The sequence below is a fragment of the Myotis yumanensis genome, unplaced genomic scaffold (assembly GCF_028538775.1).
Source record: "Myotis yumanensis isolate MYYU_CA2020_CCGP unplaced genomic scaffold, mMyoYum1.0.hap1 SCAF_3, whole genome shotgun sequence".
NCBI classification, from domain to species: Eukaryota; Metazoa; Chordata; class Mammalia; order Chiroptera; family Vespertilionidae; genus Myotis; species Myotis yumanensis.
The window spans coordinates 202933940-202951207 of record NW_027223754.1 but is presented as its reverse complement, the minus strand read 5'-3'; the positions used below and the strand labels follow the sequence as shown (position 1 = coordinate 202951207).

Below are 17268 nucleotides of genomic sequence, written 5' to 3'. Positions count from 1 at the left end.
TGCTTCATAAGAATTTACCATCCTTTAACTATAAAAGAAGAAAGCAGTTGTCAAAATTTTTTTGGTTGCAGAACTTTTTATCCACGATATAAAATCCAGTTATAACCTAAATTTAATAGCAACAATCAAATGTGCTCTTTTTAAGTGAGGCTGGGGAATATGGAAGCCCTGCCCACTCATCCACCGGGGCTACTCCTAGGAACTTTAGGGCTTCAAGGAACACATTTTGAAAACCACTACTCTATCAGAACATTTGTTGTGAAAAGAAATCAAGATTTTAAATGACTCAAATTTTGTAAAAAAATGTATACGTTTTTATATTTACATATTATACAATGCAGAATGGTTAGAAAGATATACATAAAAATGCAACTAGTGCTTATCTTTGAATGGTAGATAATTTGTATTTGCGTATTGCTTGTATGCTCTTTTCCCCATGGATTTTCTATAATTAGCATGTATTATTTTTATAAAAAGAAAAAATAACATTACTTTTAAAGTTAAATTTTAAAGTTGGATTTTTTTCTGTGTAATACGTTTTCCATATCCCTTTACTTCAACTGGCATTTTAAAGCATTAACAAATCTTTAAGTATATGCTCAACTGGAGAAAGATCTTTTTCATTTGACAATCAAGGAGATATTAAAACCCAGGTAAATGGACTCTGCACTCTTATTATAGATTTTCTTCCTTTTTATTTTATCGATTTTCTTTATGGTAGGCTGTAGGTATCTCACTAAAAATACTTTATGCTGATTTCTGCATCTTTTCACATGCTGTCCAATTTCTGGGAAATGTTCATCCCCTATTCTTCAAATGGCTGAATCATACTGTCTTCAGATCTCAGGAAATATTTTCAGAGGTCTGTGACTGTACTGAGTATTCTCAATCATTCTACTGTTTCTCTCCTAGCATTTATACAATTTAAATTATATATTTGTTCACTTATTTATTACCTGTTTCACCAACAAAAACTGGAATTTCATGAAGGCAGAGACACCTAGTATAGTCAATATATTACACAACACCTAGTAATTGTCCATAAACATTTGTTGATGGACTGAATGATTGACTAAATGTTGGCTAAAATTTGAATCTAGGGACTCAAGTGGCTTAAATTCGCTTTTCCCACACTCTTGCCTAGATGGATTGGCAAGATGCTGTTTTCAATACTGTCTAAATTTCTGATACTATATAATAAGCCCAAGTCACATTAATGGGGTACATTTTATAATGGCTATATCATCTGATCCACAACTCAAAAGAGGCGCTAGGTCTGCCGAGATGTCTGCTGCAGGACTACTGATCCTCTCTGACATACCTTTTGGAGAATAAACATTCTATAACACAGAATGTGTATTTGCCACTTCAACATTTTCTAAAGCTTCTTCCAGCCTCACTCAGGAGGGCTAATCTCAATTTACTGATATTTATTACATGCCATCCCATACACACTAGTATACTGACGTGCAGCCACTGAATTATAAACCCTTTTTATCAGGAATCTGAACAGTGTGAGCTACTATTTTTGGCACAATTTAAATAACAGGGACTCTAACAATGGCAAACCAACAGCCTCAGAAGAGCTCTTGCAACTAAATGGAAAATTTAAAAACACCAAAACAAACAGTGTAAGAAAAATAACCATAGAAGGTACCAAATAAGCATAGAGACATAACATTTTAAATATTTCCAAATATTTGGTTTCGGAGCATGTGGGTTTTCCACACTTTTTTCTGCCAAGTCCCAGGAAAAACTGACCATACTATGATCATCTAAAATAGCTGTTAGGACTGATCTTCAAATATTTGGTTTCAAAATATAGACCTATTTGCACTTTAAAACTCAGATGCCTGCACACTACCACTATAGCACTGCACTGAGATAATACTTTCAAAGAACGTTGCTGGCAAAAAGGTATCTTTATTCATGGTAAGAACTGCTTCAAATGGACACAGCAAAATGTTAACCTAAGTCCTAAAGTCAATTGTCAGAAAAGATCATTTGCTCGGGCACCAAAATGCTTTTTTTTCTTTTCTTTCTTCTTTTTTAAAGACAGAGGCTTAATTTCACCAGTTATTTAAGGTTAAGGAGAGAGGGTAAATGCGAAATGTTAAGATTCTAGAAGCAAGGAAAAAACGTTTATATCCGCTTCACTTGAAATTGCTGACTTCCTTAAACTAAGTTTCTTATTTAACATATTGTTCTTGTGGGTACTCAAATATAAACTATCAAATCTGCCTCACTTTGGGTTGCTGGACAGTCCAAACCACAGAAAAGGATCTTAGTCTAGAAATAAGTCAAGTGGTTTAAAATAACCGTTCCCATACTCTCGTGTAGCTATGCTTGTTTCCTAGGACTGTACAAGCATGGATATCTAGTTGTAGTCCTCCACTTCTGATTGTTATCTAACAATATAAAGTAACACTCTGGAGACTGGGATGATACGTGATACAGCCTCTTTTACTCTTCTGAGCAGACATTAATTCTGATTGATCAATTTCAACTGGCTTGATTTGTCTTAACTTTTAAAACTGCAGCCAGTGAAAACGCCTATACCTTTTTAAAGATTATTTTGTTTTCCTTAAAATCTTATAATTTAAACCTTGTTCCTGAAAGAGGCACTCTTTAAAAAAAAAAAAAAAAAAAGACACATGATAGTACAACTCAGAAAAGGAACTATATTTGGCTTCTTAAAAACAGTGGTCCATCTTCACCCTTATTCTTCTGATAAGTGGAAAGAGTAAGACTTATAATGGCTAAGAAATTAATCCTGAGTCATACAACTGGGGAACTCAAAATTTTTTCCATTTCCCAACTTAGCATTCCTCCCTTTAAGGCAGCTCTAAGGGTGCCCCAGACGCATTAAATCCCACAGTAAATAAAACCCTTCTTAACCTTACCTCTTTATGCACCTTCCAACTGTCTACCGTCACATTGAAGAGAGCTTTGAGGGCCTCAATGGCACAGTCTGTCTCCTGAGGTGAGAGAGGAGGTCCATTATGGTCTATGGCCGATTCATACTCATCGGTCCACTTGATGCTAAAGGCACTTTCCAAGATCTGGGTTAGCAGCGGTAGTCCCTGGAGCTCATAGCGCAATTGTGACCTGATGTCAGTGTGCAAAAGTGACAGGACGAAGAGCAAGCGCAAGTCAAAGCACTTAATGTCATTGATAAACTTTCGGTCCTTGCACTTTCTCAGGAGGTTACAGAGCTTTGCAGCAAGGTTAAGTTCCAGGCTGAGCTGCTGTGCCATCTGACTATTGAACACTATGTTACACAGACATTTTAATGACTCCACAATAACTGGGAACTCTGACACCTTCTCCAAAGAATCATCCAACTCATTCAGCTTCGCTAGTCGCAGCAGTATCTGCATATTTTCCTTGGTTGTTACAGGAACTAAAATCTTTTTGTCTCTGGAGAGAATTCGGAGAACTTCCAGGCAGGACACTTGACATGTTGTTGGGACGTCCTTTACAAGGACTTTAAATATCCCTTCGCAGAGTTTCTGGAAAACAAGATTGAGAATGCAAAAATCATTATTTGGCTTTAAACAGACTGTTTCTCTACCAATGTATTTAATAGCAGTTTAAGATCTGGCTAGAAAGGCTTTTATTATTTTTAAATAAAAAAATGTTAGAACTGAAGGAGACCTTATATTTGGTACACTTCTTTCACTTTACAGATATAGAAATTGAGGACTAGTGAGGTTAAGTTGCTTATACTCAGAGTGAATTAGTGGGGTAGTAAGAGCTAGAGTATGGATTTCCTAACTTCCAGCCAATATTCTTTCTATAAAATCACTTATTCTCTTTTAAGTTTACTAGTTTTAAATTTCTCAAATAGCTTTGTTCTCAATGGAGTTTTAATTTCAGACTACATATAGGTAATATCAGTCTGAATCATAGCTGTTCCTTTCCCAAAAGTAAAGATTAATGCCTCGAGATTTGGTTCACAACTGCTCACAAGCAGAGGTTCTCGTAAAAGACTTTAAAAAATACGCATTTCTGCCGAATGTTAGCTGTGATATTTCTTCTAAATTTAGAGTTCTATGTCAGTAGTCCCATGTTTTATAAACCTTAGGACTTTCTTTAGCTAACACGTAATAACATTTCATCACTGAGTGACACCACAAAGATCTTCTGCAGGTAAAACTGCTAAAATATTCTAAGTCTGGTTCCAAAGAGGACTTAACTAATATATATGATGCCTTTGAGCCAAACACAAAAAGGCACCTCTCTCCGGGCCAAATAACTGCAAAAGCGTGTTCCTACTGGATGGACAAACTTTTCAAAAAGCCCTCTTCCTCTGGTAGCCCTGTGCCAGCACATATGGCTTGGGAAGCTCAGAGTGTGGGAAGATCTTAGTTCTCCTTTGTTCTCTCAGTGCAGAACACAGATTACACATATATATGTAGTAGTCCTGGTTCCAAACCTTGCCACTACTATGTCAGAAACAATTCTTTTAAGATGAATCCAGAATATACCCTCTCTTGAATTTTTTTAAAAAATCGTTATTTCTATCATTGGCAAATATAAGAACCACTGATCATTCTCTCAAAATTCAATATCCAGCTTTCTTCTCCATAAAGTGCAGGTCTGGGTCTCGCAGGTATAACCACTTCTTCCCTATTTCCGTACCCGTTATATATACACATATATTTTGTTAATCCTCACCCAAGGATATTTTTCCATTGACTCTTAGAGAGAGTGGAAGGGAGGGAGACACGCAGAGAGAAACATCGATGTGAGAGAGACACATTGATTGGTTGCCTCCTGCAAGCCCCGAGTGGTGTGCAGAAAGAGCCTGCAACCCAGGTACATGCCCTTGACTGGAATCAAACCCATAACCCTTCAGTCTGCAGGCAGACTCTCTATCCACTGAGCCAAATCAGCTAGAGCAGTACCTACTGCATTTTATAAAAAGAACAGCAATAACAACTATGACCAATATAAGATTTTACAAAGTTTTTATTAACCTATCATCAGATTTTAACTCTTTAAATAAAAAGGGTTCTCGCCGAAACTGGTTTGGCTCAGTGGATAGAGCGTCAGCCTGCGGACTGAAGGGTCCCGGGTTCGATTCCAGTCAAGGGCATGTACCTGGGTTGCGGGCACATCCCCAGTAGGAGATGTGCAGGAGGCAGCTGATCGATGTTTCTCTCTCATCGATGTTTCTAACTCTCTATCTCTCTCCCTTCCTCTCTGTAAAAAATCAATAAAATATATTTAAAAAAATAAAAAATAAAATAAAATAAAAAGGGTTCTCTACAGGCCAAGCATTGTGATTTTGGCAGGAATCCCAGGCTATGTGCACCTTCTCAGTAGATCCTAGTCATACAGCTCAGCTATGGAAATGAAGCCATTTCCCCTGCTGCTCCTTCAGCATGGCATGCCCTGCCACCATGTCTGCCAGTCAGCACTCCACTCTTTTTCTAAGGCTTAGTTCGAACTCTGAGAGGTCTATAAGCCTCCCCCGCCATTTCCTCCTCTGCTTTCTTTCTGTTTGTGCCTGCAACAGCACTTAGTTTTTTTTGCCTTTTTTTAGAATGAGCTGTTGAGGCTTCTTACTCCTTCTCCAGACCCCTTGAGAACAGAGGCTCTGTTTCGTCGTATCCCAGTGGCTAGTCCAGGTGTGCTAAAACTATTTTTAAGTGCAAGAAAACCACAAACTCCCAAAGTTACCTGCCTTGAAGTCTACCACCTGACTCTCCAGCACTTTCCAAAGAATGACTCCTTTGTATTCCTCCTTCACCAGCCACCACTCACTATCAAATCTTCCTTTGTTTGCAAGTACAGCAGATCATCATATTTTAGGTAAAATATTTTTATTTACTTTCAAAGTATTCGTTTCTGAATTTGTTTTCATTGTTCAACTGATATATTTTTTAATCTAAAAATTACTTTGGTATTGCAGGTAATCATGAAACATATACTTTTTCCCATTAAAATCAATAAAAATATTTTGATATTAATAAATTTTCACTTAGAGGTCAGGTTTTCAGGAATTAAGTCATAAATCAAAGGTTAGGTATGCTTACAAAGTATAATTAATAAAAAATCAAAGAGACTGAGAAAAGGCCCTTTAAATATGCTCATTAACTTAGTAAGCCATGGCTATTTCTATAAAGTTAGAGTGCAAGACTGAGCAGCCTAGACTCAAGCATAAGGTACCAAATTGTTGGTGGACAACTATCAGTTTTCATCACAATGCCTAATAATTAAACTAAGTCTTAGATAAATATATTTATGAGGCTTTATATTATTTTCTCATTACTCTGAAATCTGAGTTAGTTTTACTACTTTGGTGATACAGTTGAAGAAAACTTATACAGGATAAAACGCATTCTCTAGAACAGTTCTTCTCAAACTATTTGTGACAAAGGACCACATTTTTGTTCCTTTTTTGTTGTTTATTTTCCCATAATTTGCAGTAGAACAGTACTTTCATAAAATACAATAAAAGTGAATCATTAAAATAAATAATCACATCTTTGGATATCACAGCAACATTAAGTTACTATAAAGCTTTGCTACTAGACCACATAGAAACAGGTATATGAATTGAGACCGGTATAATAAATTTAGAGTATGAATTTAGAAACCATTAGGACAAAATAAGTAAATGAACAACAAAAAGAAACAAAAATGTGGTCCTTTGTCACAAATAGTTTGAGAAGCACTAGAGAATGCACTTTATCCTGTATAAATTTTCTTCAACTATATAACCAAAGTAGTAAAACTAACTCAGATCTCCGAATGAGAAAATAATCTAAAGTCACATAAATATACTTATCTATAAGACTTAGTTTATTTGTTAGGCATTGTGATGAAAACTGGTAGTTGTCCACCAAAATCCATTCTCTTCTTACATAGTAAGAGAACTGTGGCAAGGCCCTTGACTGCCTAGCTACACCACATTCCTCAGCTGTTCTCCATGGTGATGACTGAGTTCTTGCCAATAATATGTGTGTGGATACACTGTATGCCATTTTCAGGTTTGTGTTTTCAAGATAGTGGGTATATCTCCACTTTTCTGTCCCCTTTTGTAACCCAGAACTTGGAAATGGCAGCCCAATATAGGTTAGGACAATGCTCAGATGGTAAAGTATGACTTGACAATTTGGAAAGAAACTGGGCCACTGAATAAACTTATGGAGGAGGAGGTGGAGGGATTCGATACGTAGTTTTGAAGAAAAATGAAAAGTACTTGCTACATGATGGGGAGAGGGAGGTTTCTGGCTTAAGCAGTGTAGTGTCATTTATTGAGAAGGGGATGATGACTGGAGGAAGAATAGATGTTGGGGAAAATTCTGTATGAATACATTACATTTGTGATGCCTAGAGAGATGTCAAGTAGGAAGCAAAATGTATGTAGCGAGGGCCCTAAGCGACCATCAGCGCTATGCCTGATGATATATATGAGTATAGGCATTTTGAGCTATAAGGATGGATGAGGTTACGTAGAGAAAAATATACAGAAAAAAATGAGGACCAAGAGCCCAGAAAAATGCTAACACTTAGAGGCTGGGGGAAGAGGAGCTGGTAAAGAAGATTAAGAGGTATAAGCTAGAGAAGCAAGAGGAAATCTAGTAGTGTGATGTTTTGGAAGATAAGACAATGTAGCAGGATACAAAATTAACGCCAAGAAATCTATGGCATTTTTATACACCAATAGTGAACTTATAGAAAGAGAGATTTAAAAAACAATCCCATTTACCATCGCACCAAAAAAAGTAAGACACCTAGGAATAAACTTAACTAAGGAGGTAAAAGACCTGAACTTGGAAAACTACAGGACACTGGAAAAAGAGATAGAGGAAGACATAAACAGATGGAAGAACATACCATGTTCATGGATTCAACATCATTAAAATGTCCATACCACCCAAGCAATCTATAGATTCAATGCACTCCCCATTAAAATACCAACAGCATATTTCACAGACCTAGAATAAACTCTCCAAAAATTCATCTGGAATAAAAAAAAGACCCCGAATAGCTGCAGCAATCCTGAGAAAGAAGAACAAAGTAGGAGGGATCTCAATACCAGATATCAAGCTGTTATTACAAAGCCACTGTTCTCAAAACTGCCTGGTACTGGCACAAGAACAGACATACAGACCAATGGGATAGAATAGAGAATCCAGAAATTGACCCAAACCACTATGCTCAATTAATATTTGAAAAAGGAGGCAAGAGCATACAATGGAGTCAAGACAGTCTCTTCAATAAATGGTGTTGGGAAAATTGGACCGATACATGCAAAAAAAATGAAACTAGACCACCAACTTACACCATACACAAAAATAAACTCAAAATGGATAAAGGACTTAAATGTAAGATGGGGAACCATAAAAATCTTAGAGGAATCCACAGGTAGCAAAATATCAGACATATGCCGAAGCAATATCTTCACCAATACAGCTCCTAGGGCAATGGAAACTAAAGAGAAAATAAACAAATGGGACTACATCAAAATAAAAAGCTTCTGCACAGCAAAAGAAACCATCAACAAAACAACAAGAAAGCCCACTGCATGTGAGAACATATTTGCCAATGTTATCTCCGATAAAGATTTAATCTCCAGCATTTACAGGGAACTCATACAACTTAACAAAAGGAAGATAAACAACCCAATCAAAAAATGGGCAACGGACCTAAATAGATACTTTTTGAAAGAGGACATAAGGAAGGCCAAGAGACATATGAAAACATGCTCAAAGTCACTAATCATCTGAGAGATGCAAATCAAAATGACAATGAGGTACCATCTCACACCTGTCAGAATGGCTATCATCAACAAATCAACAAACAACAAGTGCTGGCGAGGATGCGGAGAACAGGGAACCCTCTTGCACTGCTGGTGGGAATGCAGACTGGTGTAGCCACTGTGGAGAACAGTATGGAGTTTCATCAAAAAACTTAAAATGGAACTCCCATTTGACCCAGTGATCCCACTTCTAGGAATATATCCCAAAAAACTAGAAACACCAATCAGAAAGGATATATGTATGTTCATAGCAGCACAATTTACCATAGCTAAGATTTGGAAACAGTCTAAGTGCCCATCAGCAGATGAGTGGATTAAAAAACTGTGGTATATCTACACAATGGAATACTACGCTGCGGTAAAAAAGAAAGAACTCTTACCATTTGCAACAGCATGAATGGAGAGCATTGTGCTAAGCAAAATAAGCCAGTCAGAAAGATAAATATCACATGATCTCACTCATTTGTGGAATATAATGAAAAACATAAACTGATGAACAAAAACAGATCCAGAGACAGAGAGGCATCGATCAGACCGTCAAACCTGAGAGGGAAGGTAGGGGAGGGTGGGGGAAGGGGGAGAGATCAACCAACGGACTTGTATGCATGCATATAAGCCTAACCAATGGACACAGACACCAGGTGGGTGAGGGCATGAGTAGGTGGGTGGGGAAGACAATGGGGGGATAAGGACACACATGTAATACCTTAATCAATAAAGAAAAAAATAAATAAATAAGGAATGTATTTTATAAGACAGACTAGTCAACTCTTTCAAAAGATCAAGTAGCATAAGGATTTGGTAATGCTATGATAACCAATGACCTTAATAAAAAGTTTCCTGAGAGTATTTACTTGGGAGGTGACAAAGTGGAAAGAAAAGTACATACCTTTCAAGACATATGGCTGTAATGGAAGCAGAGAAATGGGATGGTAACAAGAGAGTAAGGTCAAGAGAGATTTTTCTTTTTAAAGAGAAGATATACTAGATACTAGTCCATATTGTATGATGAAGGGAACGAAAAGTTTGGAATTAATCCAGAGGGAAATACTGAACTTATTTCAAAGTATTAAGCAGGGGAATGACATTACACTTGTGCTTTGCGAGTATCACTGATAGTAACATGAAGAATGGAGAAGAAAGGGAACAGAACAGAAACAGTTAAGAAGGTGAAAAATGATAAGAGGTCTAAAATAAGGCAGAAAAGTGGAAAGCTAAGAGATTTTAAGGAAGTAGAATTGACTGAATGATTGGTGGAATGACTGGATGTCTAGGGTAGATAAGAAAGAGGAGGCAAGGAGTCTCTTAAGTTTCTAACTTGAACAACTTGGTTGATGGTATAATTCATTCACTCATGGGAGGGGACTCATTTCCTAAAGTCAACAGCAAAAAGAAAATATTATTGTCTTGCAGACATTTCTTTTTAACTGTCCCACAGTGGACACCTCAAATAAAATGCATCCAAACTCATTAACTAGGAAGTGGTCAAATTCCTCCATAACTCACATTTCCAAAACTCACTCAACTATTTGTGTCACAAATGTCCTTGATCCAGGCAGAAAATCCTAACTCTCTACTACCTGGGTGAACCTATGTGCCTTTCAAATGTTATTTCCTGTACTTGCAATGTCTTCTCAAACCCTAACCTTATCAAATCATTTCTATCTTCAAAGCAAATGTCATCTTCTTTGCCATCTCCCAGCAGGAAGTAACCTCTTCCACCTCTAAATCCAGAGTAATCTCTACCACTTCCATAGCACTTAATACCCCTGACTTGGAGTTATATTTATGAGACTTCTTATGTGTCTCACCTGCTTTGGCAGGGACATGATTTGTCTGATATATTTCTTTTTCTTCCACAGATACAAAGATGCAATCAAATATGCTGAATAAATACTTACACACATACATACCAAGTGTGACATCTTTGAAGCACTGCATGCTAGGGAATATTTTGTCCCGACGTTCACTAGATGATTAAAGTTGAGTTTAATTCCCAGGTCCTACTTATTTAGTTGTAAGACTTAGAACAAATTAGTCTACTTCTTTAATTTACTAATCTATAAAATGATAGCACCTACTTCACAGGGTGGTTGGGGAATTAAATGAGATAATGTGTACGCGTTGCCCTAGAAGAATATAAATAATAAATGTTTTTTAACATTGTAACTACAATGTATGTGCCATATGTAGTATTATTATATACTTCAGTAAGAGGCTACATGGTATAAGAGTATATGAGTTGCAGTCAGACAGACTTCATTTTGCTATTTTTCACCTGTGAGATCCAGGCAAGTTATTTGGTTTTTCTGAGCTTTAGTTTCATTATATGTAAAATGTATATGTATAATACCCTCTGTACTACAATGTTGTTTTATTAAATGAGATAATGGTACACAGTAATAGCTAAAATAATACATTTTCAAGAACAAGACCTATAATTAAAGATCTCAGCCAATAACACTATTTTGAAGGAGGCTGTTTTTCTGATTAAAATAATATGCCTACATGTAGATTTGACATCTAGTTTTCTCTCCAACATCAGTGCTTATTTAAACAATTTAATAAGCTGAGGTTTTCAAGTATTTACTATTAGTTGGTAAAATTCAGGTGAAGTTACACAGATTAATTTAGAATAAAAATGGGCCATTAACTGAGTAATCAAGGGAAACAACAGTGAATAGAGCAAGAGAATATTGCAAAAGACAAGGACTAATGTCTGTTTTAATTTTAAGAAACAGGAAAATGCAGTAACTTTCCAGTTCAAGCTGGAGAGAGGGACAGGGTATACACACAGCACAGGCACTTAGTTCAATTCGGCAGTAATCCTACGAAAACTACATGCCAGAAAAGAACTTAAGAGGCAAACAAAATGAGTATAATTTCCAGAATGAGAATGTTAAGAGTTAGATGGGACTATAGTGACTGCTTAATATTAATGAGCACTAGCAGGGCAAAAGACTCTATTAAATAATGGGTTTTATGGAAGAATAAGTCTGGGAAACATATAAGGTTTATTAAAACATTAAAGATTCTTAGATGTATCATGGGAAAAAAAAAGATACCTAAAAACATACTCAGGACTACGGGATATTTCTTTTATTTTACAGATATGAAAACTGACTCCCAGAGACGTTAAGTGATTTGCTTAAGGTAGCACAGAAAGCTACAATGGGAAAGAGGAGTCAAATTCTTATTTGAATCTCTTCATTCTACTGATATCTGATGATTTATAAGAAGTAAAGCAAAATGGATATTAAGCAATTCTGGGTTAAGCTAGGCCTGTGAAAGGCATTATTTAAAACTGATTTTTTTTCTCCTTAAATAGACTAAGTCATTAAACATGGTTCTACTTATTGAGGGTTTTGTTTTGTTTTTAATGTTTCTGTTCTTCTATTATAGTGGTATGAAATACCTATCCTTACAGTTTGCCAGTTTTTCTTTATTAAGAATGGACTTTGACTTTCCTTTTTTTGGCCCAATATGTCTACAATGTTAGCCACATCTTGATTTATGCTCTTACTCCATCAACAGTACTCATATAGTGATGGGATAGGACCCCAATCTTAAAATAGACAGTGCATATTCAACTGGGAGATGTGGCAGAGAGCCAGGAATACTTAAAGTCACAAGACAATCCGGGTGCATCCTCTTTAACCTCTATTTTACTAAAAGATTTATTGGGGGTAGGAGAGGGGAAGAATTTCTACATGAAAATAAACAAATGTATTACAAATCACAATACAAAAAGTCACACAAAATTTTAAGATAAAAAATCAGGTATCTAAGGAATTTTGTAATTAAAGCAGGATCCCTTGGATGATGCCTCCCTGGATTCTCAAGGTTATGCCTACACTGTCCTCTGATGGATGTCATTGGATATATATTCCACAGGAATCTAATTTTAGTTCTTAACTGAAGCTGAAGGTCAGCCACCTAAATCTGATAGTTCTAAACTTTTGCCCTCTGTGTACTGCACATGTGAGTGTGTGAGAGTGTGTTTGCACAAACACAACAAAGAGAGGTATTAAATTCTAAAATAAGCTTGCTATAATTAACAGTTGGAACAATGTTGTCAGTCCCACAAGACAGACCTATTTTAAAAATTGTATTTTACAAAAATATCAGTTAATGACTTACTGCCAGAATTCTAAAATGTACTCTGAATAAAAGTTAGAGAATTCTAGAGGTCAAACTTGGAATTTCTTTATAAAAAGCTAAAGATGAGATTTTCTAAATGAATACTCATGCAGCTGGGTCCAGTTATATATAGCTTAATATTATTCCATACACTTCAGGTAATTCTCACTTTTTATTTAATGGATACTCTCCTTGTGAAAGGCTTTAGGTCACTTCCTAAATGTCATCTCTGACTTCCCTTCTTGCACATGCACATCTTTCAGTAATAGTCCTCCAAGCTATGATCTATATCAGGGGTGGGGAACCTTTTTTCTGCCAAGGGCCATTTAGATATTTATAACCTCATTCATGGGCCATACAAAATTATCAACTTAAAAATTAGCCTATTGTATTTGGTCAAATACTTAATTAACTCACTCTTAATACCTTGGCAGGGCCAGACCAAATGATTTTTGCGGGCCTTATGTGGCCTGTGGGCTGGACATTCCCCACCCCTGTTCTATATCATGGTGATCTTGGTAAAGACTGAAAAGCCAGTCCAGAGTAACAACAATTGTATGTTTCACTCCAGTTTCTTTACTAATTAGTAATCCTGAGAAAGACATGTTGCATCATCAAGACTTAACATTAATAGATGGGAAAGACAGGTCCTGGCCAGGTAGATCAGTCGGTTAGAGCATCATCCTGATATGCCAAGATTGCAGGTTCAATCCTGGTCAGGACACATTCAAGAACCAACCAATGACTGCATAAATAAGTAGAACAATAAATCAGTGTTTCTCCCTCCCGCCCCCCAAAATAGAGGGGAAAACAGCTTAGGTGTAAATGAAAGTTTATAAAACCAATCATTTGCCCTTCCTTTCTTGACTGAAGGCAGAACTGGGGATGCCAAAACGTTTTATTTCTCTTCAAATATAGTACCAGCCAACTCCACTTCTCTTACTGCTTAAGTAGGAGTCTTTATTTTTCAGAAAGCCCTTTTCCCCACTACCTATGCAAAACATATTTAAGTATTTTAAGATAATATAGGGACAAATACAGAAGCACCATCATTTGTTGCATATTAAAATTTACCAAATAATAAAACATTATCTCATTTAATCTTTAGTGAATTCTTAGCACAAGCTATAGTTTGATTATGTAGTATATTAACAAGGCTGGGAGATGGATACTGTCACATTATATACTTCATATCTTGGTGGCTGATATAGATCCTGGTCTCACTGATTTCTACAGCCCTTTGCCTTTATTTCTTTTTTACTGTATCAAAGACTTTCTACATACAATCTCTTTGGAATTTCCTTACTTTGTCTCCAATGCCATCTACCCCCCAACACTTATTCACTATGAAGTTATTCTACCTCAGAATTCCTTGTTCTCAGCTTTAGTATTCTAGGCATGTAATAATGTAAACTGTTGTTATAGACTGAATGCCTGTGTCCCCCCTAAGTTCATATTTTGAAGCCCTAACCTCTAATGTGATAGTATTTGGAGATGGGGCTTTTGGAAGGTAATTGTGTTAGATGAGATCATGATGGTGGGGCCTTTGTCCCACGGAATTACTGCACTTATAAGAAGAGGCACCAGAGGGCTGACTCGCTCACACCCTCCCTCTCCCCTCTCTGCACAGAAGTCATGTAATCACAGAGTGAAATGACAGCCACCCTAAGAGAAGAGGCCTCAGAATGAACCTTGTCAAAACCTTGATTTTGGACTTCCTAGTCTCCAATATTGTGAAAAATAAATTTCTGTTGTTTAAGCTACCCAGTCTATGGTATTCTGTTATTACAGGCTGAGCAGACTAAGATAGCCAGGAACAGAAACAAGAGGGAAGGTAAGTTGTCTCAATGAGCCAGTTCTAAGATTTTAGAGGTTTTCCAAAGGCATAGAAGAAAAAGCACCAAAACAGATTATTTGGGTTCTTTCTAGTCCCTAGTTTTATTTTCTGAACTTTTATCTGAACTGATTTACTCAATCTGAAGCTAAATTTTCTTATGTGGAAGACAGAAATATATCTATTTCACAGGATTACTATAATTACATAATATAGACAGCATCTGAGAGAACATATATTGTAGGGTATTAGGTATCTTATATGTTACTTATTGGGGAACAGTACAATTAAAGTACAGAAAGCAGCTGGGTTTAAACACTAGCTTTTCCCCTTATGGCTATATGATCTTGGGCATTTCTTTAAAACACTTGTGCCTCAGTTCCTCACCTCTAAAAACAGGGGTAAGATCTAAAGTTTATATAATATTAAATGAGATGATATATTAAAAACTCTCTAGCATAGTGCTTTGGCATAGAAGAAAGGCTAATGCAGATCCTATATAATAAAAGCCTAAAGTGCAAATCGACTGAATGTCCGGTCGCTATGACGCGCATTGACCACCAGGGGGCAGATGCTCAATGCAGGAGCTGCCCCCAGCCCACAGGCCCCAGGCCAGCCAAGGCAGATGCCAGTGCCCCCACCTCCCACAGATGGAGGTGACCGGAGGCAGAGGGGAGAGAGGGGGGCGGGGGCCGGTAAGTGGGCGATTGCCCCGCCGGTCACCCCACAAATCGGCCCTGATCGCCAGCCAGGCCTAGGGACCCTACCCATGCATGAATTTCATGCATCGGGCCTCTAGTTACATTATAAAGATGGCCAGATGGACAAACAAATAAAGAAATATTAACATGCCCTAACTGGTTTGGCTCAGCGGATGGAGCATCGGCCTGCAGACTCAAGGGTCCCAGGTTCAATTCCAGTCAAGGGCATGTACCTTGGTTGCGGGCACATCCCCAGTAGGGAGCGTGCAAGAGGCAGCTGATTGATGTTTCTCTTTCATCGATGTTTCTAACTCTCTATCCCTCTCCCCTCCTCTCTGTAAAAAATCAATAAAATATATTTTTTAAAAAAGAAATATTAACAGACATACTCTACACAGAGTCAATATGGCTAGGAAATTTTTATCTGTATTTGCCTTTTAAAGGCAAAGCCACTTGAGAAGGGAAAGCACTGATGTTATAAATATAACACTGTAATTTTATATTAATTTTATATTCATTTTATGGATTCTAGAGTGTCCATTTAGAATCTAGAATGTCCATTATTGAGCACTTGTGTGCATAGCACCCATCTTACAAGACTCTACTGAGGATTAAATGAGATACTTATATAAAATCTGGCTTAGCATCTGACTCATTAGTGTTCAACAAACACAATTATCATTATTATAGGGACTGTAGAAGAGATAGCCTGATATTTGGAGGTTTGCAGGAACTGTCTTTCTCTGGGATGATGACAAACCCTGGCCATACCCCTATGCACATAGCCAATACAGAGGATATGTACAAAACTCCCAGTTTAAAACTCAAGTATATGCAAATTATTCAAGAGAAATAAATTCTAACCAAGTGACAAGAAGTCAAGTGACAAGAGCATATGACTCAAGTTATTTATAATATTAGAGAGACTGAACATACATTAAATGAATAAGTAATGTATATGTTTGGCAATTTAAACTGTGTATTAAAATATTGAAGAAATGAATTATGGGGAATTTAGGTAGAAAAAGCTTCTTGATAAATGTTGAATGTTGGGCAATAAGTGGGGGCAGAGGGAGTAAATGACAGAGATGGTGTGGCAGAAAGGATGTAGGAAGACAAGTCAAATGATGGAAAAAGGCAGAGGCAGAGAGGGATATGGGCAAAGTGGGATGATCAACCAAAGCAGATTTAGAGTTCATATAAAGTACAAGTGTTCTAACAAGTTGTGAGCTTCCCATATTGATTTCTTCGGAGTGTGAGAAACCTTAGAAAGAACCACTGTGCTGTAAGATATTCTGGGTCCCTTACTATACTGTGAATTCCCTGAGGAAGAACCCTGCAAAGATGATCACTGAAGGCAGAAAAGGAGACAGAGGACCTGATTTGAATCCCACCTCTTCCACTCACTAATTGTGACCTTGGCAAGTCAGCCTCTCTGTTTTTCATTTATAAATGGGGATGTTTGAAACAATGGGAATGTCTGGTCAGCCAAGAACTCTCTCGGGTCCCTAAGAGTTTTTAAGTAAACATGTACAAGTTCTCCACTTTCCTTAGTATGTGATCAAACTTTGTAAGGAAGAAAAGAGCTAACTGCTGAGAAAAAAAAAACACTTTACATTTTTGGTCAAAAAATAATCTGAGGAACCTAAAAAGAAAAAAAACAAAAGTCTTCAGCATGACTCCTGTATGTCAAGTACTATCCTGCTTAGGGGGAGAGCTGACACTAGATATCCTCACTAGTTAACCTATGCAGTCACTTACACTGCAAAACATGCTCTTCTGTTTCCTGTTAATACTGATAATTAGTTCAACGTCAA

At 37.0% G+C, this 17268-nt stretch overlaps 1 protein-coding gene across 8 annotated transcripts in view; it reads right to left on the bottom strand.

The window, feature by feature from the left end:
* RIC8B (RIC8 guanine nucleotide exchange factor B) overlaps positions 1–17268 on the bottom strand; it is a 111605-nt gene that overhangs the window by 70785 nt on the left and 23552 nt on the right. For all 8 annotated transcript variants that reach the window (XR_011470859.1, XR_011470860.1, XR_011470861.1 and 5 more), the window contains exon 3: positions 2904–3512. Coding sequence is in view for 4 of the 8 variants with exons in the window: in XM_070410974.1 (XP_070267075.1) it covers positions 2904–3512 (609 nt within the window). In the remaining 4 variants the exon portion in view is untranslated. The remainder of the gene's footprint in view (positions 1–2903; positions 3513–17268) is intronic.